Here is a 24,790-nt window from a genome sequence, read left to right as displayed (position 1 = left end):
AGTACATGACCTATATACTTGACTTCAGTCATCTTCAGTTGCAGTTTTTTCTTGTTCAGCCTCAGGTTCGTCTGGTGAGCTCTCTCTAACCGTCTTATTAGATTCTGATCATGGTCTGTGATGGCTTCTTCCATCATATCTCCACATTTATAGACTAGTAGATCATCCATGATTGCTTCCATTCTTGGTAGATCTTTGACTACCTCATGCTATCTGTGTTGATGCTCTTCTGGAACTGTAAAAATGCCAAATGACATGCGTAACCACCTGTACTTCCCAAATGGTGTCCAGAACATCATCAGCAAATTGTTGCTTTCATTCAACTTCACTTGTCAGTATCCATCCTTGGCATCTAAGATGGTAAAGACCTTTGTCATGGCATGTTGCAGCAACATTTTTTCAATGGTTGGCATGGGATAGTGAGATCTCTTCAAAACTTGATGTCCTTTGGATCTATGCACACCCTCGGCTTTCCAGGCCTTTTCATTGCTACCATTCTGCTGATCTAGCCTTTGGGAGTCTTGAATACTCCCATCTTTTCAACCTCCTCTATCTTGTCTTTCAGGCTGGACTTGATGGCAGCTGGATCTCTCCTTGGAAGATGCCCTTCAGTCTCACTCTCTCATCTGCTTCAAGATGATATTCACCAGGAAGATATCCAAGACTTGTGAAGACATCTTTGTAGTTTGTCAGGACCTGCTCAGCAGCTAATAGCTTAGTGCCATGCAAAATGCTGCGAATCTCTTCTGGTATATGGAGGGTTGCTGCTCCAAGCTTTTGACTTGTTTCAGCTGAGCATTTTGCTTAGTATTTTGCTACCATCTCGAACTACAGACCTTCTTTCTTTCCATTGCATTGGGCTCTTAGACTAGTTGTCCTCTTGAGGTGAGCCTTGTTCTATCATATAACCTCAACTTTACCTTCAACGGCTTCATTTTCAGGTCACCATCTTGAGCAACTTTACACATTACCACATGCTGCCCTCCCTCAGCTGATAAATCAGTGTGCCTCCATGTGGAACACCATTTGGAGGAAACAATGAGGGTGGCAAGGGCACAGAATGTACTCTGGATGGGGGACTTCAATGTCCATCACCAAGAGTGGCTTTATAGCACCACTACTGACCCAGCTGGCTGAGTCCTAAAGGGCATAGTTGCTAGGCTGGGTCTGCGACAGGTGGTGAGGGAACCAACAAGAGAGAAAAAATACTTGACCTCATCCTCACCAATCTGCCTGTTGCAGATGCATCTGCCCGTGACAATATCGGTAGGAGTGACCATTGCATAGTCGTCGTGGAGATGAAGTCCCACCTTTACATTGAGGATACCCACCATTGTGTTGTGTGGTACTACCATGGTGCTAAATGGGATAGATTTCAAACAGATATAACAACTCAAGACTGGGCATCCATGAGGCGCTGTGGGCCATCAGCAGCAGCAGAACTGTAACAACCACAATCTGTAACCTCATGGCGTGGCATTTCCCACACTCTACTATTACATCAAGCTAGAGAATCAGCCTTTGTTCAATGAAGAGTGCAGGAGGGCATGCCAGGAGCAGCACCAGGCATACCTAAAAATGAGGTGTCAACCTGGTGAAACTACAACACAGGACTACCTTTGTGCCAAACAGCATAAGCAGCAAGTGATAAACAGAACTAAGCGATCTAACAACCAATGGATCAGACCTAAGCTCTGCAGTCCTGCCACATCTAGTCGTGAATGGTGGTGGACAATTAAACAACTCATTGGAGGAGGAGGCTGCACAAATATCCCCATCCTCAGTGCAAAAGATAAGACTTAAGCATTTGCTGCAATGTTCAGCCAGAAGTGGCGAGTGGATGATCCATCTCGGCCTCCACCAGAGGTCCTCAGCATCACGGATGCCAGTCTTCAGCCAATTCAATTCACTCTACACGATATCAAGAAATGGCTGAAGGCACTGAATAGTGCAAATTTTGGGCCCTGACAATAGTCTGGCAATAGTTCTGAAGACTTACTGAAGACTTGTGCTCCAGAACTTGCTGCACCCCTAGCCAAGCTGGTCCAGTACAGGTAAAACACTGGCATCTACCCAGCAATGTGGAAAATTACCCAGGTATGTCCCATGCATAAAAAGCAGGACAAATCCAACCCGGTCAATTACTGCCCCATCAGTCTATTCCCGATCATCTCTAAAGTGATGGAAGGGGTCATCCACAGTGCTATCAAGTGGCACTTGCTTAGCAATAACCTGCTCATTGATGCTCAGTTTGGGTTCCAGCAAGTTCTCTTGGCTCCTGACCTCATTACAGCCCTGGTTTAAACATGGACAAAAGGGCTGAATTCCAGAGTTGAGGTGAGAGTGACTGCCCTTGACATCAAGGCCGCATTTGACCAAATGTGGCATCAAAGAGTCCCACCAAAACTGGAGTCAGTGGGAATCAGGGGAAAAACTCTGCTGGTTGGGGTCATACCTAGCATAAAGGAAGATGGCTGTGGTTGTTGGAGGTCAGTCATCTCAGTTCCAGGACATCATTGCAGGAGTTCCTCAACCCAATCGTCTTCAGCTGCTTCATCAATGACCTTCCTTCCATCATAAGGTAAGAAGTGGGGATGTTCGCTGATGATTGCACAATGTTCAGCACCATTCGCGACTCCTCAGATACTGGAGCAGTCCATATCCAAATGCAGCAAGACCTGGACAATATTCAGGCTTGGGCTGACAAGTGGCAAGTTACGTTCACACCACACAAGTGTCGGGCAATGACCATCTCCAACAAGAGAGAATCTAATCATCACCTTGACATTCGCTGGGATTACCATTACTGAATCACCCACTATGAGCATCCTGGGAGTTACTGGTAGCAGAAACTGAACTTGACTAGTCATATAAATACTGTGGCTACAAGAGCAGGTCAGAGACTAGGAATCCTGTGGCGTGTAACTTACTCCCTGATGCCGCAAATCTTGTCCATCATCTACAAGGCACAAGTCAGGAATGTGATGGAATACTCCCCATTTGCCTGATTTCAGGCATTCCTCCACCGGATTGCGATCACTCCCACTTGTTGTGTGCCGGCTTATCCTTCATGAATAGAGATGGAGACAGTAGAAGCAGGATGCCTGCCAAGCCAGATGATAAGTATGCCTGGCATGTGTGGGTAGTGAGTGACTCACCCTGGCGGAACAGAGGAGATCATTCATTCTCTTTTGGAACTGGGTGACTGTCCTTTTTTTCAGGGCGTTGCTGCTGCCACCGCCTCCCAAGCTGGATTGGTGATGTTGTTGCCCATCCTGCAGCCAGAGTGGGGGACGAAGGCCTCCACTGCTTCCAAAAGGCGCTCGAGGGACACATCATTGAACCTGGGGACTGCAGTCTTCTTGCCTTTCGGAGCCATGTCTTCCATGCAGCAGTCTTGGGCTAGAAGCACTGAAAGGTATTTGTGGGCTGCACTTTAAATATGGCGCCTGGCGTGATGAAGCAGCAAGGTGATGGTGTGTCGGGCGGATGAGAGCATGCCTGCCATGGACATGGCATGTTTTCCATGAATGCATAATTAATGCAGCCAGGTTGGGATGATGCAGCGTGAGAAGCCGCCATTCAGGCTGGTGTGTAAAATGTTATTTTACTCGCCCACTACAGCACTTAGTGCAATTGGACAATTCCGTCCTATGCCTTGTCCAATAAAGAAAAGGATTCCATATGCTTTCTTTACCACATTATCCACCTGTTCTGCCTCCTTCAGGGACCTGTGGACATGCACACCAAGGTCTCTCACTTCCTCTGCCCCCCTAATATCCTTCCATTTATTGAGTATTCCCTAGCTTTGTTTGCCCTCCCCAAATGCATGACCTCACATTTCTTTGGATTGAATTCCATCTGCCACTTTTCCAATCAAACTGTTGATATCATTCTGCAGACAACAGCTATCCTTTTCACTATCAACACGGCCAATTTTTGTATCATCTGCAAATTTCCCAATCATGCCACCCACATTTAAGTCCAAATCATTAATATATACAACAAACCGGAAGGGACCGAACACTGAATCTTATGGAACACCACTGGAAACTGTTTTCCATTTGCAAACACATCCATCAACTATTACCCTTTTTTTTGCTGTTGCTGAGCCAATTTTGAATTGAACTCGCCACATTCCCCTGTACCCCATGGACGTTTACTTTTCTGACCAATCTGCCACATGGGACCTTGTCAAATGCCTTACCAAAACCCAAGTAAACAACACCCACTGCACTACCCTCATCAATCCTCCTTGTTACTTCCTCAAAAAATTTGATTAAATTAGTCAGACGTGACCTTCCCCTAACAAAACTATGCCAACTTCCCTGATTAATCCGTTCCTTTCTAAGTGACAGTTTATCCTGTCTCTCAGAATTGATTCTAATTCATTTGCCCACCACAGATCAGACTGACCAATCTATAATTATTTGGCCTATCCCTCACAAGCTTTTTAAATAATGGTACAACATCCCCAGACCTCCAATCCTCTGGAACCTTATCTGTGTCTGGTGAGGATTGGAAAATGATCCTCAGAGCATCTGCTATTTGCTCCCTGGCTTCCTTTAACAGCCTGGGATACAGTCCATCAAGCCCTGGTGACTTATCCAGCTTCAAGGATCTCAGTCCATCCACTACATCCTCTCTCACTATGCTTATTGTATCTCATATTTCACACTCCTCCCCTTTAACTAGAATATCTGCTTCATCCCTCTCCTTAGTGAAGACAGAGACAAAGTACTCATTGAGGACCCTGCCCACATCTTCAGCATCAGAGAGGGGTCACCACACACATCTCTGATCAGCCCTGCCCTTTCCTTAGTTATTCTCTTGCTCTTTTTTTACTTCACCCCTGTACTTTCTATACTCCATTAGGTTTCTGCAGTATTAAATTTTTTGTGAATGTCATAGCTTTCTTTTTCTGCTTTATCTTTGTGGGGCCATGTATACACTGTGCCTGTAGAATCTTGCTTTTGAATGCCTCCTGCTGTTCTGTCATTGATTCTCTTCAAGTAGCTGTCAGCAGTCCACTTTTGCCAGATCACCTCTCAGCTTTGTAAAATTTGTCTTTCCTCAATTTAGAATGTTTACTCCTGTTCTATCTTTATCATTTTCCTTAATTACATTAAATTTAACTGTATTATGGTCACTATCTCCAAAATGGTCACCTAATGCTGCTTCATCCACTTGCCCAGCTTCATTTGCTAATACTAAATTTGGAATTGCGCTCCCTCTTATTGGGCTTGCTACATGCTGGCTAAAAATGTTTTCTTGAATGCAGTTCAAGAATTTTGTGCTGTTTGCATCTACTATACTGTTCGTATCCCAGTTGATTTTAGGGTAGTTGAAGTCCCCAACTATTATTGCCCTATTGTTTTTGCATTCAGAAATTTGTTTACATATTTGCTCTTCTATCTCCCTCTCACTATTTGGGAGTCTATTGTACACACCTGGTAGTATGGCTTCCCCTTTTGATGATTCATTTGGTATATCATCCCTCCTCACAGCTGTAATTGATTCTTTAACTGCCCCCACCTTTTTAGGCCCCTCTCTATCCTGCCTGAAAACCTTATATCCAGGGATGTTGAGCTGCCATTTTTGCCCCTCTTTAAGCCAAGTTTCCGTTATAGCAATGACATCATGCTGCCAAAAGTCTATCTGTGCCCTCAGCTCATTTGTTTACTCTCCTCCTTGCATTTAAATAAATACCTTTTAACATTGCCAAATTTCTGTGCTGTAAACCTTTTAACCTATGCTTCTTCTGTCTTTCAGAGTCACCTGCTAATTTTCTGTCTCCTGCTCCTTGCTCTGAATTTTGCCTATCTGAAGCTGCCCTCATGTTCCCATCCCCCTGCCAATCTGGTTTAAACCCTTCCCAACAACACAAGCAAATCTTCCTGCAAGGACATTCGCCCTGGTCCTATTCAGGTGTAGACCGTCTGGCTTGTACAAATCCCATCTTCCCCAGAAATAGTCCCAATGCCTCCCTCCTGCACAATCTCTCCAGCCACGCATTCATCTGGTGTATTCTCCTATTTCCATATTCACTAGCATGTGACCTTGGAAGTAATCTGAAGATTACTACCTTTAGCGCCCTGCTTGCTAATCTCTTTCCTACCTCTCTGAACTCAGCTCGCAAGACTCATCCCTTTTAAGTAGGGAAAGTGCTAGAATATTATAAAGGTTGTGATAACTGGACATATAGAAAATAATGGAAGGATCGGGCAGAGTCAACATGGATTTATAAAAGGGACATCATGTTTGGCAAACCTGTTGGAATTTTTTGAGGATGTAACTAGCAGAATTGCCCTCTCAAGGGAAATTAGGGATAGGCAATAAATGCAGGCCACTCCAGCAATACCTACATTCCCTGAATGAATTAAGCAAAAGATAAGGGGGAACCAGTGGATGTGGTGTATTTGGATTTTCAGAAGTCTTTTGATAAGGTCCCACACAGGAGGATAGTAAGCAGATTTAGTGCACATAGGATTGTGGATAACATGGATTGAGAATTGGTTAATGGACAGAAAACAGTGAGCAGGAATAACTGGGTCATTCACAGGTTGGCAGGCTTTGACTAGTGGGCTACTGCAAGGATCAGTGCGTAGGACCCCAGCTATTCACAATCTATATCAATGATTTGGTTGTGGGGACCAACTGTAATATTTCCAAGATAAAGGCAAAATACTGCAGATGCTGGAAATCTGAAGTAAAAAACAAGAAATGTTGGAAAAACAGACTCGAAACGTTAACTCTGTCTTTCTCTCCAAAGATGCTGTCAGACCTGCTGAGTTTTTCCAGTATTTTTTTTGTGTGTGTAATATTTCCAAGTTTGCTGATAACACAGAACTAGGTGGGATTGTGAGTTGCAAGGACAATACAAAGAGGCTTCAAGGAGACAGGCCAAGTGACTAGGCAAGAACATGGCAGATGGAATATAATGTGGAAAAATGTGAAGTTATCTACTTTGGTAGGAAAAATGGGAATGCAGAGTATTTCTTAAATATTGAGAGATTAGGAAGTGTTGATCACAGAATCACAGAATTATTATGGCACAGAAGGCCATTCAGCCCATCAGCTCTCCAAATGAGCACCATTACTTAGTGCCATTCCCCTGCTTTTTGCCCGTACCCTTGCACATTGTTTCTTTTCACATAATCAGCTATTGCCCTCTTGAATGCCCCGGTCGAACCTGCCTCCACCACACTTCCAGGCAGTGCACTCCAGACTCAAACCACTCACTGTGTGAAAAAGTTTTTTCCCACATCACATTTGCTTCTTTTGCAAATCACTTTATTGTGCCCTCTCGTTCTTGACCCCTTGACGTGCGGGAACAGTTTCTCTCTATCTACTCTATCCAGCCCCGTCATGAATTTGAACACCTCTATCAAATCTCCTCTCAGCCTTCTCCTCTGCAAGGAGAACAGTCCCAATCTCTGAAATCTATCTTCATAACTCAAGTTTCTCATCCCTGAAACCATTCTTGTAAAGCTCTTCTGTACTTTCTCCAATGCGATCACATCCTTCCTGTGGTGTGGCGCCCAGAATTGTACACAATACTCTAGCAAGGTCTAACTAGTATCTTACATAAACTCAGCATAATCTCCCTGCTCTTGTACTCTATGCCCCTATTAAGAAAGCCCAGGATACTTTATGCTTTATTGGCTGTTCTCTCAACCTGTCCTGCCATCTTCAGTAAACTATGCACATATACACCCAGGTCTCTCTGCTCCTGCACACCCTTAATAATTGTACCTCTTATTTTATATTGCCTCTCCATGCTCTTCCTATCAAAATGAATGGTCTCACACTTCTCTGCATTGAACTTCATCTACCACCTATTTGCCCACTCCACCAACTTGTCTATGTCCTTTTGAAGTTCTATACTGTCCTGTTGATGCCCATCATAACCTGGATGTCCCTGTTCATTAGTCACTGAAAGTTAACATGTATGTGCAGTAAACAATTAAGAAGTCAAATGGTATGTTGGCCTTTCATGCAAGACGATTTGAGTACAAGAGTAAAGAAATCTTGCAATTGTCTAGAGCCATGGTGAGACTTCACCTGGAATATTATGCACAGTTTTGGCCTCCTTACCTGAGGAAGGTCATAGAGGGAGTGCAGCAAAGGTTCACCAGACTGATCTCTGGGATAGTGGAATTGTCCTGTGAGGAGTGATTGAGGAGACTTGGCCCATATTCTCTAGTGTTTCGAAGAATGAAATGTGGCCTCACTGAAACATACAAAATTCTTACAGAGCTCAACAGGGTAGATGCAGGTAGAACCAGTGAACAGAGTCTCAAAAGAGATAGGCCATTTAGGACTGGGATGAGGAGGCATTTCTTCACTCAGAAGGTGGTGAATCTTTATAATTATCTACCCCAGAAGGCTCTGTCATTGAGTATGTTCAAGACACAGCTTGATAAATTTCTAGATATTAAAGATATCAAGGGATATGGGAAAGTGCGGGAAAATGGTGTTGAGGTAGAAGATCAGCCATGATCTAGTTGAATAGTGGAGCCCACTTGAGGGGCCAAATGGCCCACTCCTGCTCATATTTCCTATGTTCCTCAATTGCCTTAGTTGCAGATTGTAGTGCTGGTCAACATGACTGGTGCCTTGAACGGTGCAAAGCAACAGGCATGTCAGCCAGTTCTGGTATTTCAGGGCCCAACTACCTCCTTTCAGCCTCATTGCAACCTGAAAATTCAGGTCAGTCTACATCTATAGCAAAAAGGACTTGTTTAAAATTTTACACTGTGCTCTTAGAACCAAGGTAAGTAATTATGACTGTTGTTATGCACACTAAATCTTAACTGAGAACTTATTTATGATTATCTACACAAGTGTATAGAATCATAGAATTTTACAGCACAGAGAGAGATCATATAGCTCATCATGTCTGAAGAAGTTCAATTTAGTCCCACATTCCAACTATTTTCCCATAATCTTGCAAATTAATTCTCTTCAAATACATATGTTTGTGTAACAAAGTTATTCACTTTTGTTTCACAGAGCAAGAGAGACATTTAAGGGCAAATGACAGAGATTTCAATCTGAAATTCCATTATGTGGTGAGTAGACTTAAAATTTTAAATTTTGACAATGCATTGTCAATGGCTTAGTGGATAAATATACTGAATAATATGGCATTGAACTGGGAAGATCCAAGGTATGACACCTAGTGTTCACTGGCAGAAAAACAATAAATAGTAATATAACTTGTGACGTCAAATATCTGACCTTTCTTGGTATTGATGATACCTTACCCTTAGAGTGAAGGATAATTCTTCTGGAGCCAAGCTTAATATAGTCTGTAACTGCATTATGATTGTTTTTGAACTCATCTTAGTTGGTGGTTTCAGGGGAACATAGATCTTGAACATCCATATGATATAATTCACATTTCCATAAGTGAAGCTGATCGGGTATGAGTGATGAAATTCAGTTGATCGTCTTGTGCAGGATAGTCTGTGAATCATATTCTTCATGCAGATATTGTGAAGTTGCAATACATTCCACTGGTAACTGCAAGGAAGAGTCTGATTTTGCTGCAACAACAGATGCAGACTTAAGAGTCATACCTGTCAATTACTCCACATTCCTGAAGATTGACCTTCAAGCCTGCATGGCACTAGGAGGTTTTTTTTAATGTTCTCCATTTCTGTTGATATGGCCATTTGGTCCTTTGGTCATGCTCTGCCATATAGTAAGATCATGGCTGATCTTCCACACTTTCCCACACTCCCCATATTCTTAATTCCCTTAAAAATCTATCGGTCTCTGACTTGAATATACTCAACAAACAAGCATTCATAGATCTCTGGGGTCGAGATTTCCAAAGGTACACAATTCTTTGAGTGAAAAAAATCCTCATCTCAATCCTAAAGCACCAATTCCATATTTTGAGACTATAACCCCATTGTTTTAAGCCCGGGGAAACATACTCCCAGCATTCGACCTTAGTAATTTTATACATTTCTATGAGATCACATCTCACTCTTGTAAACTCTAGTGAATATAGGCCTAGTCGATTCAATTTTTCCTTATGGGACTATTCCTTGTCCTAGGAATCAGTCTAGTGAACTTTTGTTGCTCTCCCTCTATGGCAGCCATATCCTTCCTTGGGTAATGACGAAAACTGTACACAGTATGTCCAGGCGTATTGTCATCAAGGCTGTATAAAATTGCAGAAAGATGACTTTGCCCTATTGCAACCCCTTTGTAAGAAATGCAAACATATGCTTTGCTTTCTAACTGCTTGCTGTACCTGCATGTTGACTTTATGTAATTTGTGATCCTTTGTGACTGTAACAAAAATAAACTAACCCTCCTTGCCCTTCTCAACCTGGCTGCAATCTTTGACAAGGTTGACCACACCATCCTCCTCCAATGCCTATCTACTTTTTCTTTTTTTAAATCAATTTACAGGATGTGGGTGTCGCTGGCTAGGCCAGTATTTATTGCCCATTCCTAATTGCCCTTGAGTAGGTGGTGGTGAGCTGCCTTCTTGAATCACTGAAGTTCCTGTGGTGTAGGTATACCCACAGATCTGTTAGGGAGGGAGTTCCAGGATTTTGATCCAGCGACAATGAAGGAACAGTGATATATTTCCAACTCAGGATGGTGAGTGGCTTTGAAGGGAACTTCCAGGTGATGGTGTTCCCATGCGTTTGCTGCCCTTGTCCTTCTAGATGATAGTGGTCGTGGGTTTGGAAGGTGCTGCCTAAGGAGCCTTGATGAGTTTCTGTAGTGCATTTTGTAGATGGTACAATGCTGCCACTGCCACTGGTGGCGGAAGGGGTGAATATTTGTGGAAGGGGTGCCAATAAAGCAGGCTGCTTTGTCCTGGATGGTGTCAAGCTTCTTGAGTGTTGTTGGTGCTGTACTCATTCAGGCAAGTGGAGAGTATTCCATCACACTCCTGACTTGTGTTTTGTAGATGGTTTTGAGGAGTCAGGAGGGTGGGTTACTCACTGCAGTCTTCCTAGCCTCTGATCTGCTCTTATTGCCAAAGTATTTATATGGCTAGTCCAGTGCAGTTTCTGGTAAATAGTAACCCCCAAGGTGTTAGCCAGCTGGCTGGGACTGCTCCCACCTTGTTGTATTCTTATCTATCTAACACAAACAGAGTATCTCTTGCATTGGCTTTTCCTCCAGCTTCCGCACAGTTACCTTTGGTGTTCCCTAAGGACCTATCGTTGGTCCACTCCTATTTTCCATCTACATGCTGCCCTTGGCAACATCAGCTAAGCATAGTGTCAGTTTTCACATGTTTGCTGACACCACCCAAGTCTACCTCACCATCCATCTCTCTCAACTCCTGTTGCTAAATTGTCACACTGCTTATCCAGCATCCAGTACTGTATGAGCAGAAATTTCCTCCATTTTTTTCATATTCATTCATGGGATGTGGATGTCACCGGATAGATCAGCATTTATTGCCCATCCCTAATTGCCCTTGAGAAGATGAAAGTATGCTGTTCTCTTGAACTGCTGCAGTCCATGTATTGCAGGAGCACCCACAGTGCTGTTAGGAAGGGAGTTCTAAGATTTTGATCCAGTGACAGTGAAGGAACGCGATATAGTCCAAGCCAGGATGGTGTGTGACGTGGAGAGAACGCAGCTGGTGGTGTTCCCATGCTTCTGCTGCTCTTGTCCTTCTAGATGGTAGAGGTTGCAGGCTTGGAAGGTGCTGTTAGAGAAGCGTTGGTGAGTTGCTGCAATGCACCTCGGAGATGGTGGACTGATGCCACTCTGCTTCAGTGGTGGAGGGAGTGAATGGCTGTTGTGCTAGATACGGTGCCAGTCAAGCGGGCTGCTTCATCCAAGTTGGTGTCGAGCTTCTTGAGTGTTGGAGCTGCACTCATCCAGGCAAGTGATGAGTATTTCATCACCCTCCTGACTTGTGCCTTGTAGAAGGTAGACAGGCTTTGGGGAGTCAGGAGGTGAGTTACTCTCTGCAGAATTCCCAGCCATTGACCTGATCTTGTAGCCGTAGTATTTATATGACTGGTCCAGTTCAGTTTCTGGTCAATGGTAATCCCCTAGGATGTTGATAGTGGGGGATTCAGCGATGGTAATGCCATTGAATGTCAAGGGGAGATGGTTAGATTCTCTCTTTTTAGAGATGGTCATTGCCTGACACTTGTTCCTTGCCATATATCAGCCCAAGTCTGAACATTGTCCAGGTCTTGCTGCATATGGGCACGAACTGCTTTAGTATCTGAGGATACATTGTGTAATCTTCTGCAAATATCCCTACATCTGACCTTATGATGGAAGGGAGGTTATTGATGAAAGATCTGAAGATGACTGGGCCTAGGACATTACCCTGAGGAACTGCAGCAATGATGTCCCCGGACTGGGATGATTGACCTCCAACAGCCACAATCAACTTCCTTTGTGCTAGGTATGATTCCAACCAGTAGAGAGTTTTCCCCCTGATTTCCATTTTGCCAGGGCTCCTTGATGCCACACTGGTCAAATGCTGCCTTGAGATCAAGGGCAGTCACTCTCACCTCATTTCCTTCGTTCAGCCCTTTTGTCCATGTTTGGACTAAGGCAGTAATGAGGTCAGGAGCTGGGTGGCCCTGGCGGAACCCAAACTGAGCAGGTTATTGCTGAGTAAGTGTTGCTTGATTGCACTGTGGATGACAATTTCCATAACTTTCCTGATGATCGAGAGTAGACTGATGAGGCAGTAATTGGCCAGGTTGGATTTGTCCTGTTTATTGTGGACAATTATATTGAGAAGACTGAAGCCATTGTTTTTGGTCCCCTTTTCACTTATCACTCCTATGCTTGTTGACACCCATTGGTCAAGCAATGTCGTGCTTTTAAATTTCTGATCCATGTTACCCGCAGGATCCTTCCACTGCCTCTGTAATTTATTACAGCTCCACAACCCTCTGAAATATCTGCACTCATCTAGTTCTAGCCTCATCTACCTCTAGCATTCCCGATTTTAATGTCTCCATCATAGATGGCTGTACTTTCACTTGCCTAGGCTCGAACTCTACAATTCCCTCTCTGTGGATGAAATCTTATGCTCTCATTGGTGGAAATCTTGGAGGTGGGAAGGGAATTTACTTAGGTGGGGTGGTGGCATACTTGAACCCTGCTGCCTTTCCGCCTCCACCAGAATTAAGTTCTGGACGGGAAGACCAATGGTCGACCTTCCTTCTCTGCGGCCAATTAAGGCCTTTAAGTGGCCAATTAATAACCACTTAAGGGATTCATCCTGTGATAACCCAGCTGCAAGTGGGCCTGTCGCCATGCAGCATGTATGACAGATGAACCTGTGCAGGCCGCTTGTCACCTTACGGTGCGGCGGGGGTGGTCTCTTGATCAAAAGGAGTCAGTATCTGATCAAGGAACTGGACAGTGGGGAGGGTGGTCGGGGCTGCTGATAGCCATCCTCATGCCCTTGCTTTTGACCGCCCTGCCCCATTCTCCCCGCAATCTACTCTCGTGAAATCCCCAGTCCACATTACATACCTGTAGCTTGGGTCACTCCATGATCCTGGGACTAAGGTGGGTGTCTTTCCTGTAGCAGCAACTGAGCACAAGAACTGCCTCCCTCTGATTGGCCGGCAGCTCTCCCTCGGTACAACTTCCGCCCCTGGGGTCTTGATTTCAGGGGAAGGCTGCCAGTGGCCTAGCCACTGCCTGATTGACATGTGGCTTGACAGACCTTTCTGAAAAGAGGCAGCATCAGTCTCTCACCGGCTCTCCAGACAGCAAACAAATCCCCCAGTGCTACAACGAGATTCCACCCTATACTTCAGTGCCTCGGCACTTCGCTTTCCTTCTTTAAGATATTCCTTAAAACCAAAATCTTTAACTAAGCTTTTTGGTAATTTGACCTAAATCTGTTCATGTGGTTCAATGTCATGTCTTGTTTTGTAATACACCTGTGAAACGCCTTGGAATGTTTTATTATGTTAAAGGGGCTAAACAATGATACGTGGTTGTTGTACACAAATAAACCCATCTTCCTTTGAGTGACAACATTTCACAGTCTGTCACCATTTAAAAAAACATTCTGCTTTTCTGTTTTTCCTATCCAAGTGAAAACATTTCGCGGCTTCTCACCAATTCAGCACATTGCATTTCACTTGCCCTGTTCTTGCCCACTCAGTTAACCTATTTCACACCTTTGGAACCCTCTTGTGTCCTCACAGCTTACTCCCCGCCTAACCTTTTACTCTCAGTAATGCTTGCATGCATTATACTCAGTCATTGATATAGATTGTAAATAGCTGAGGCCCAAGCACTAATCCTTGCAATACCTCACTAGCATTTTTTATATTAGTTCATGGAATGTGGGTGTTGCTTGCTAGGCCAGCATTTATTACCTATCCCAACTTGCCCCTGAGAAGGGGTGGTGTGCTGCCTTCTCGAACAGCTGCAGTCCATGTGTTGTAGTAACACCGACAGTGCTGTTAGGAAGGGAGTTCCAGGACTTTGATGCAATGCCAATGAAGGAACGGCAATATAGTTCCAAGTCAGGATGATGTGTGACATGGAGGGGAACTTGCAGCTGGTGGTGTTTCCATGCATCTGCTGCTCTTGTCCTTCCAGGTGGTAGAAGTCGCAGGTTTGGAAGGTGCAGTTGAAGGAGCCTTGGAGGGTTGCTGCATTGCACATTGTAAATGGTGCACACTGCTGCCCCTGTGCATCAGTTGCGGAGGGAGTGAATGTTTATTGTGGTGGATCGGGTGCCAATTAAGCGGACTGCTTTATCCTGAATGGTGTTGAGATTCTTGTGAGTTGTTGGACCTGTATTCATTCGGGCCAGTGGAGAGTATTCCATCACAGTCCTGTCTTGCGCCTTGTAGATGGTTGACAGGCTTTGGCGAGTCAGGAGGTGAGTTACTGTCTGCAGAATTCCCAGCATGTGACCAGCATTTGTAGCCACAGTATTTATATAGTAGTCCAGTTCAGTTTCTGGTCAATGGTAACCCCCCAGGATGTTGATAGTGGAGGATTCAGTGATGGTAGTGCCATTGAATGTCAGTGGAAGATGATTAGATTCTCTGTTGTTGGAGATAGTCATTGCCTGGCACTTGTGTGGCGCGACTGTTACATTCCACCTATCAGCACATGTCTGAATATTGTCCAGGTCTTGCTGCATATGGGCACAGAAGAGATGCTGAGCATTGTGCAATCATTCTTGAACATCCCTGTTTCTGACCTTATGATGGAAAGAATGGCATTGATGAAGCAGCCGAAGATAGTTGGGCCTAGAACATTACCCTGAGAAGCTCCTGCAATGAAGCCTTGGTACTGGGTTGGCTGACCTCCAACAACCACAGCTACCTTCCTGTGACTAGGAACAGTGGAGAGTTTCCCCCCTGATTTCCATTGACTTCAGTTTTGCTAGGGCTCCTTGATGCCACATTTAGTCAAGAATGGCCTTGATCTCAAAGGCAGTCACTCTCACGTCACCTCCTGATTGCAACTCTTTTGTCCATGTTTGGACCAAGGCTGTAATGAATTCAGGAGCTGAGTGGCCCCGGTAGAACAGAAACTGAGCATCAGGAAGCAGGTTATTGCTAAGTGCCACTTGATAGCACTTTCAGTGACACTTGTTAGCGCTTAGCTGATGATCGAGATTAGACTGATGAGGTGGTAGTTGGCCGGGTTGGATTTGTCCTGCTTTTTGTGTACACGATGTACCTGGGCAATTTTCTACATTGCCGGGCAGGTGCCAGTGTTGCAGCTGTCCTAAAATAGCTTTGCTAGGGTCATGGATAGCTCTGGAGCACACGTCTTTCAGTATATTGCCAGAATGTTGTCAGGGCCCATAGCCTTTGCAGGATCTAGTGCTTTCAGCCATTTCTTGACATCACATGGAGTGAATCGAATTGGTTGAAGACTGGGACCTGCGATGTTGGGGACTTCAGGAAGGGGTTGTGATGGATAAAAACATAAAACTGCAGATGCTGGAAATCCAAAACAAAAACAGAATTACCTGGAAAAACTCAGCAGCTCTGGCAGCATCGGCGGAGAAGAAAAGAGTTGACGTTTCGAGTCATGAGGACTCGAAGCGTCGACTCTTTTCTTCTCCGCCAATGCTGCCAGACCTGCTGAGTTTTTCCAGGTAATTCTGTTTTTGTTTTGTTGTGATGGATCATCTGCTTGGCACTTCTGACTGAAGGGGACTACAAATCCTTCGGCCTTGTATTTTGTACTGATGTGCTGGGCTTTCCTGTCATTGAGGATGGGGATATTTGTGGAGCTTTCTCCTCCAGTTAGTTGTTTAATTGTCCACCACATTCACAACTGGATGTGGCAGGACCGTAGAGCTTAGATTTGATCTGTTCGTTGTGGGATTGCTTAGCTTTGTCTATCATGTTGTTTCCGCTGTTGGCATGCAACTAGTCCTGTGTTGTAGCTTCATCAGGTTCATCATTTTAAGTATGCCTGGTGCTGCTGCCATGTCCTCCTACGCTCTTATTGACATCTCATTTTAGGTATGCTTGGTGCTGCTCCTGGCATTTCCGCCTTCACTCTTCATTGAACCAAGGTTGATTCCCCAGTTTGATGATAATGGTAGAGTGGGGTATATGCTGGGCCTTGATGTTACAGATTGTGGTTGTATAAAATTCTGCTGCTGCTGATGGCCCACAGTGCCATATGGATGCCTAGTTTTTGAGTTGCTAGATCTGTTCAAAATCTATCCTATTTAGCACAGGGGTAGTGCCACACAACACAATGAGGGTATCCTCAATGTGAAGATGGGACTTAGTTTCCACATGACTGCGTGGTGATCACCCTTACCAATACTGTCATGGACAGATGGAACAGTTGGATTGGTGAGGACGAGGTCAAGTAGGTTTTTCCCTCTTCTTGGTTCCCTCACCATCTGCCGAAGATCCAGCCTAACAATTGTGTCCTTTAGGACTTGCCCAGCTCAGTCAGTAGTGCTGCTACTGAGCCACACTTGGTGATGGACATTGAAGTCTCCCACCCAGAGTACATTCTGTACCCTTCCCACCCTCAGTGCTTCCTCCAAGTGATGGCAACATGGAAGAGGACTGATTCATCAGCTTGGGGGTTGGGTGGGTGGGTGGGTGGGTTTTTGGGGGGGGGCGGGGCGGGGGGGGGTCGTGGTATGTGGTAATCAGCAGGATGTTTCCTTGCCCATGTTTGACCTCATGCCATGAGACTTCATGGGGTCCGGAGGTGATGTTGAGGACTCCCAGGGCAACTCCCTCCTGGCTGTATACCTCTGTGCTGTCACCTCTGTTGGGTCAGGACAGACCCAGTGATGGTAGTGTCTGGAGGTATCATTCAGTGAGTACAACTAGTCTGTGGGACAGCCCTCCCAATTTTGGCACAAGCCCCCCGATGTTGGAAAAGAGGACTTTGCAGGGACAGTAGGGCTGGGTGTGCTGTTGTTGTTTCTGGTGCCTAGGTCGATGCCATATAGTCCATCCAATTTCATTCCTTATCAACTTTTCTCTACTGGTTTGATACAACTCAGTGGCTTGCTAGGCCATTTCAGAGGGCAGTTAAAAGTCAACCAAATTGCTGTGAGTCGAGTCAGCTGTAGGCCAAACCAGGTAAGGACAGCACATTTCCTTCCCAGAAGGACATTAGTGAACCAGTTGGCTTTTTTTTACAACAATCGATGATGCTTCCTGGTCACCATTATGAGTCTGGTTTTCAATTCCAGATTTATTTTAATTATTTGCATTCAAATTCCACCAGCTTTCATGTTGGGATTTGAACCCAGGGTATTAGCCTGAACCTCTGGATTACTAGTCCAATGAGATTACTACTACCCACCACCTCCCCCAGCCTGCCAACCTGAAAACCTACTCTCTGTGTTTTGTTCATTAACCAGTTCTCAATTCATGCTAGTGTATTACCTTTAATCACATAATTTTGTGTAATAATCTCCTTTATCGCACCTTATTGAATGCTTTTTTAAAAATCCAAATGCATTACAACCACTGATACCCCACCCTCAAAACTCTCTTGACAGATTTGTCAAACACGGTTTAATTGGATGAAACCTCTTTGTTGACTCTGCCTAATCATATAATTTTATCAGGTCCCTAATAATAAATTTTCACATATTCTCTACAATCTCTACACTCCAAAATTAAGACGGTTGAGATTTTCAGGCTAACTGACCTACTGTTTTCTCTCTCCCCTCTTTCTTGAACAGCGGGGTTATGTTTGTTACCTTCCAATCTATGGGAACATTGTAGAATTTAGGGAATTTTGGGAGCTCAAAACCAATAAATCCACTATTTCTGTAACTACCTGCTTTCAAACCCAAGAGTATAGGCTGTCAGCTCCAGGAGAATTGTTGGCTTCTGGTCCTGTTAATTTCTCCAGTACTACTTCTTTATTTATACTAACATCATTAAGTTCCTCATTTTCACTCGACATATGGGCAGGATTTTCGGGTTGTCAGGCGGGCGCAGTGGGTGGGCCCAGGAGTGGCCGGGAAACAGTTTGCTGCCCGCGATCAGCCTCTGACCATGATTTCACGCTGACTGGCCAATTAATGGCCAGCCAGAGTGAAAACCGTGCTGAGAACCTCAACGCTGCCGGGGCGAGGGCAGGAGGAGTGCAAGCGCAGAAGTCTGTGCATGCCCGGGGAAGCACGCACTGAAAGCTCCCTGAAGGCAGGGAGCTGCCTCAGAGAGCTGAACAATTTTAGAATCAAAAATGAAAAGTTCTAAAATTTGAAAAAAATGTCCCGACATGGGACTCACTCACAATAACATTAACAGAATAAAAATTCTGCCCAATATTTATATTTATTCTTTATTTAATTGTGGAAACCTCATCCTGCCTGTGGATGAGGTTTGCTACAAATTCAACAGGCCACCTGGCTAATTCACTCACCCGTCAACCGTAAAGTTGGATGGGCAGCGAAAAAGGCTGAATAAGCTTCTTAATTGTCGTCGGGCTTGCTGCCAACTCTCATGCGTGCCCGCCAATCGAAATGTCATGCAAATGCGCATTGATGTCGGGAGGCTCGCCCAAAGTCATCGCACACTATATTATGCTTGATTGAGTCAGGCACATGCCCACCCACCCGCGGGAAATAAAATCCTGCCCATTGTATGGCACTACTTCTGGAATGTTTTTGTGTCTTCGGTCAAGATGTGTACAAAATATTCGCATAATGTCTCTGCTATTTCCATATTTCACCTTGTAATTTTTCCTGATTCTGCCTCTGCTAAACTCTTCCTTTTTACCTATAGAAGCCGATAGAAGTTTTTCTAATCTGTTTTTATATCTCTAGCTTGTTTACTCTCATATCCTATTTTCTCTTTGCTTATCAATTTCTTGCTTATCCTTTGCTGAATTCTAAAATCCTCCCAATCCTCAACCGTTCCACTCTTTTTGACAACATTCGAAGCTTTTTCCTTTAATCAAGTACTACATTTAACTTTTCTTGTTAAGAATGGTTGGGCCACTTTTCCCCTGAAGTTTTTATTCCTTAAGGGAATGTATAATCATTGCGAATTATGAATTAAATCTTTAAATATTTGGAGTGCACTGTGGGTAGTGCACAGCAGCCACATTACACCAGTACTGGGCAGTTCAAATAATTGTTTCTTGGATTGTGAATGCAACCTGACTTGATCACGCTCATTCCTGAAGGCACATTTGGATGCTTGTGAGTAACCTATTTCTCAAAGTCAGGGCTTTAATAAGTGCAGGTGGACAAGTACGAATTTGTGGAATCAACAGTGTTAGAAGAGGTGAATGAGATGTTTTTGAATTGAATTTTACTTAGGTTTAAGTTTAATGTCTCCAACACGGTTTCCCCACTTGGGAAATTGAACAGTGACCTGGAGGTAAGATTGAGCCGCAGCCCAGGTAAGTATTCAAACTTGTAAATTGCCCCAAGTGAATTAAAACCTCATTTATTATGGCTGGCATTTGAATTCCTTTTGACAAATGTTGGCAGAGTTCTTGAGTGGAATCCGAACATAACATACCCCCAGGTAGCGGGGTGGGGGTTTCTGCAGTGGGTTGGGAACCCATTTGTAATTAAGGGGTATTCTCAGTTTACTGACCAATCAGAGAAAGTGGGAGGGATGACACACCACATCTGCCAAAGGAAGGATTTCTAGTGTAGAATTTAGTGAGGGCGGTGGTGGGGCCTAACATGAGCCACCAAAACTGGCGGCACCCTAGCCAACATGATTTCTGGGAGCCCTGAAGGAATTAAATCCCTCATTGCCAGTGGGAACTTGACCACTAGGGCTCCTGGCTCCATGGGGGATATTTAATTGCAGGACTTCTCACAGTGAGGCGAAAATCCCATCTCCTTGAGCTGCTGGCCAATCAGAAGCTGGCGGTGCTTCATTATCAGCAGCTGCACTGGGAGTGGCAGCTGTTGCTGGTTAGTCAATTGGGTCTTCACCAATGATCCCTGGAGGTGGGATGGGAATCATATGGAGAGGGTGGGAGAGAGGGGTTGGAGGAAAGGGTAAAAGGGTGGCTCTCAGCGGGCCCTCCCTTCCTGAGAATGGCCAGTATAACACCCTTATTCAAAAAGGGAGGGAGACAAAAAACAGGTAACTATAGGCCAGTTAGCTTAACACTTGTCACTGGGAAAATGTTGGAGTCTGTTATAAAGGATGTAATAGTAGAGCATTTATAAAAACATAATCTAATCAAGCAGAATCAGCATGGCTTCATGAAGGGGAAATCATGCCTAACAAATTTATTAGAATTCTTTGAGAATAGATAAAGGGGAAACTGTAGATATAATATATTTGGATTTCCAAAAGGCGTTCAATAAGGTACTGCACATAAGGCTATTTAATAGGTTAAGAGCCCATGATGTTGGGGGTAGTATAATAGCATGGATAGAGGATTGGCTAACTAATAGAAGACAGAGAGTTGGGATAAGAGGGGCATTTTCAGGATGGCAACCTGTAACTAGTGGAGTGCCACAGGGAATTTTGTTCTGGGGCCTCAATTATTTACAATATATATTAATGACTTGGATGAAGGAAGTGAATGTACTATCGCCAAGTTTGTGGATGATACAATATTAGGAGGGAAGGCAAGTGGTGAGGAAAACACAAGTAGTCTACAGAGGGATTTAGAGGTTAATTGAGTGGGCAAAAACTTGGCAGATGGAATAAAATGTGGGAAAATGTGAGGTTATGCACTTTGGCAGGAAGAATAGAGGAGCTGAATATTATTTCAATGGAGAAAGACTGCAGGAGGCTGCAGCACACAGGGATTTGGGAGTCCTTCTGCATGAATCCCAAAAAAGCTAACATACAAGTTCAACAGGTAATAGGGATGGCAAATGGAATGTTGGTCTTTATTTCAAAGAGAATGGAGTATAAAAATAGGGAAGTCTTGCGAAAACTATACAAAGCACAAGTTATACCACACCTAGATTACTGTGAACAATTTTGGTTCCCTTATTTAAGGAAAGATATACTGGCAATTGAGGCAATCTAGAGAAAGTTCACTAGGCTGATCCTGGGTGTGGAGGGATTTTCTTATGAGGAGAGGTTGAGTAGGTTGGGCCTATACTCATTGGAGTTTAGAAGAATGAGAGGCGACCATATTAAAACATATAAGGTTCTTAGGGGGCTTGACAGGGTAGATGCTGAGAGGTTGTATCCCCTTGTGGGAAGGTCTAGGACCAGAGGGCATAATCTCAGAGTAAGTGGTCGCCCATTTAAGGTAGAGATGTGGAGAAATTTCTTCTCTCAGATGGTAGTGAATCTGTGGAATTCTTTGTCGCAGAGGGCTGTAGAGGCTGGGTCGTTAAGTATATTCACTGCTGAGATAGATTTTTAATCAGTAAGGGAATCAAGTGTTATGGGGACAAAGCAGGAAAGTGGAGTTAAGGATCATCAGATCAGCCATGATCTCATTGAATGGCGGAGCAGACTCTATGGACTAAATGGCCTATTTTTGCTCCTATGTGTTATGGTCAATCCTGGGTGCCACAATTAGGCACCGAGTGCCTTTGAATGAGGGACTCCCCTATCAGGTTTGCTTGTTGGTCTCCCGGTGTGGTGAGTCCACCACCTGCCACTGCTTGAATACCAGCAGTGGGGGATGAGGCCCTTAAGTGGGAAAGCGATCATCATAAGGTCAGAAGTGGCGATGTTCATTGATGATTGCACAATGTTCAGCACCATTTGTGACTCCTCAGATACTGAAGTAATCCATGTCCATTGACAGCAAGACCTGGACAGCATTCAGGCTTGGGCTGATAAGTGGCAAGTAACATTCACACCACATGTGCCAGGCAATGACCATCTCGAACAAGAGAGAATCTAACCATCTCCCCTTGACGTTCAATGGCATTACCACCACTGAATCTCCCACTATCAACATCCTGGGGGTTACCATTGACTAGAAACTGAACTGGTCTAGCCATATAAATACTGTGGCTACCAGAGCAGGTCAGAGGCTAGGAATCTTGCGACGAGTAACTCATCTCCTGACTCCCCAAAGCCTGTCCACCAACTAGAAGGCACAAGTCAGGAGTGTGATGGAATACTCCCCACTTGTACTCTATGAGTACAGCCCTCACAACATTCAAGAAGCTTGACGCCATCCAGGACAAAACAGCCTGCTTGATTGGCACCACATTCTCAAACAATCACTTGCTCCACCACCAACGCACAGTAGCAGCAGTGTGTACTATCTACAAAATGCTCTGTAGAAACTCACTGAGGCTCCTTAGGCAGCACCTTCCAAATCCATGACTGCTACCATCTAGAAGGACAAGGGCAGCAGATAGATGGGAAAACGACCACCTGGAAGTTCCCCTGTAAGTCACACGCCATCCTGACTTGGAAATATATCACCATTCCTTCACTGTTACTGGGTCAAAATCCTGGAACACCCTCTCTAAAAGCACTGTGGGTGTACCTACGCTACAATGGACTGCAGCGGTTCAAGAAGGCAGCTCACCACCACCTTCTCAAGGGCAACGAGGGATGGGCAACAAATGCTGGCCCAGCCAGCGAAGCCCGCAACTCCTAAATGAATAAAAAAAGGTCACTATGTCTCTCATGGTTTCTTTTATGTGCTGAATCATAGAGTAGTCATACATTATATTTACTCTAACTTGAGACCGTTTAAATATTCTCAAGTTAGGTTGATTTGATTGAAATTTTCCATCAAGGTATCTTTCCTGTTTTTACACAAACTGCTTTTATCACTTCATAAAGCAAATTATCCTACTCCCTGCGTTGAACTGAAGGAACCCATTGCAGGTTCATGGCAGAAGTTCAGAAACTGTGGACAATGGAAGTAGTACTTGCATTTTAAATGGTAAAAAATATATGTCAGATTTTCTCCTCAGCGGGTGGGTGTGGGAGCGGCTGTGAAACCGACCGTCGCCTGTGATCGGGCCCCCGCGATTTCATGCTGGCAGGCCAATTAAGGCCCACCCAGCGTGAAATGCAGTCCCGCACTGGCCAACAAGGGCCGAGTGGGGGCGGGGGCCTGTCGGCCGCCAGGTCCAGTTGCAACCAGGCAGGCTGTTTAAAACCTGCCCAAGTAGCCCCAGAAAAGGTACCAGGGAACGACTTTTGTCTGCCATTCTAATGATGGACTCGAGTGCGGCTGCAAACGCCAAGAGGGAGGAGAGTTTAGGTTGGCACTCTGCTTTTCTGATGAGTGCCTCACTGCCCTCCTGTAAGAGGTGGCTGCCAGGAGGGACACCTTGTCCCCAGAGATGGGAAGAGGTGGCAACTCAGGTGAGCAGCCATGATGTGGTGCTGTGCATCTGGGTCCAGTGCCAGAATCGTTTCAATGACCTGCTGTGCTCAGGAAGGGTGAGTACCGTGTTGGCATGGGTCAGTGTGCAGAAGTGTTAAGGTGTGGCCGTCCCCCCGTGGACTTCAGGGGTGTAAGAGTCTGAGTGCCAACTGTCAATCATGTTGGAGCTGGCCAAGGGGGTAAGCCCTGGCCGTTTGGACTGAGTGCCTTGTGGCTTGAGAACCACTCGGATGTGACCTTCCAGGTGCTCCTCAGCTGGGGTTGGCCAGGCTGTAATGGCGCTGCAGTGGACGAATCAATGCTCCCCTGCCCTTTCAGGAGAAGACAAGCCATAACCAAGCTGAGAGGGCACATACAGGTGGAGGCCTGCTCAACCTTCTGCTGATCTCCCGGTTCAGGCAGGATGCCCTCGAACTCAAGAGCCGGCACGCTCCCCTGTTCAACCGAGTATGGAGAGGCAGGGATGCCAGACGAAAAAGGTAAGACGAAGGCAGTGTGCAAAGGTGAGACTTTTGGATTGTGGGACCAATCTAGTATAGTCTCTTCACTGATGTGAGCCTCGAACCTGGAATCTCCATTGATCTTTGAAAGAAGATGGCACCATGCTGCTGATCTCCATTATCCCATCAGGGTGCCTGGCATACGCAGTGATAGTGTGATGACTTTAACTAATGACATGTCCTTCTCCCTTTTAGGTTCGCCAGCAGGCGTCCGTTCTGCAGACATCGTAGGGCCTCCCCTAACACTGGAAGACCATCAGGTGTCATTTTCACTTGCATCATACCTGCTCCCTGAAGCTGGCACCAGTGCAGATACCAGCACCTTGGTCGGCATTATATCAGTGGCTAGTATCTTGGTGCACGTTAGTGAGGGCACTTCACAGTCACTTGAGGTGCAGGGGGAGGCAGAGAGTGCCCTGGGCGACAACAGTTGGAGGACTGCTGGGGACCAGGATGATGCTCGGTCGAAGACTGACGATGAGCCTCTGAAGTCGCCCATTAGGCGACAGATGCTGGATTCCCAGTGAGATGTGCGGGAG

The 24,790-nt window shown here is 45.1% G+C and overlaps 1 protein-coding gene across 1 annotated transcript in view; it reads left to right on the top strand.

Annotated features, from left to right (window-relative positions):
• The window catches only part of atp8b5b (ATPase phospholipid transporting 8B5b), a 306,737-nt gene that overhangs the window by 9,655 nt on the left and 272,292 nt on the right, over positions 1-24,790 (top strand). Inside the window, exon 2 of the mRNA XM_041183329.1 lies at positions 9,016-9,074. Coding sequence (XP_041039263.1) covers positions 9,016-9,074 — 59 coding nt within the window. The remainder of the gene's footprint in view (positions 1-9,015; positions 9,075-24,790) is intronic.

This window comes from Carcharodon carcharias, chromosome 1 (assembly GCF_017639515.1).
Source record: "Carcharodon carcharias isolate sCarCar2 chromosome 1, sCarCar2.pri, whole genome shotgun sequence".
Taxonomy (NCBI): Eukaryota; Metazoa; Chordata; class Chondrichthyes; order Lamniformes; family Lamnidae; genus Carcharodon; species Carcharodon carcharias.
Note: the sequence above shows the minus strand (reverse complement) of the source record. Positions and strands in the feature narration are given on the sequence as shown.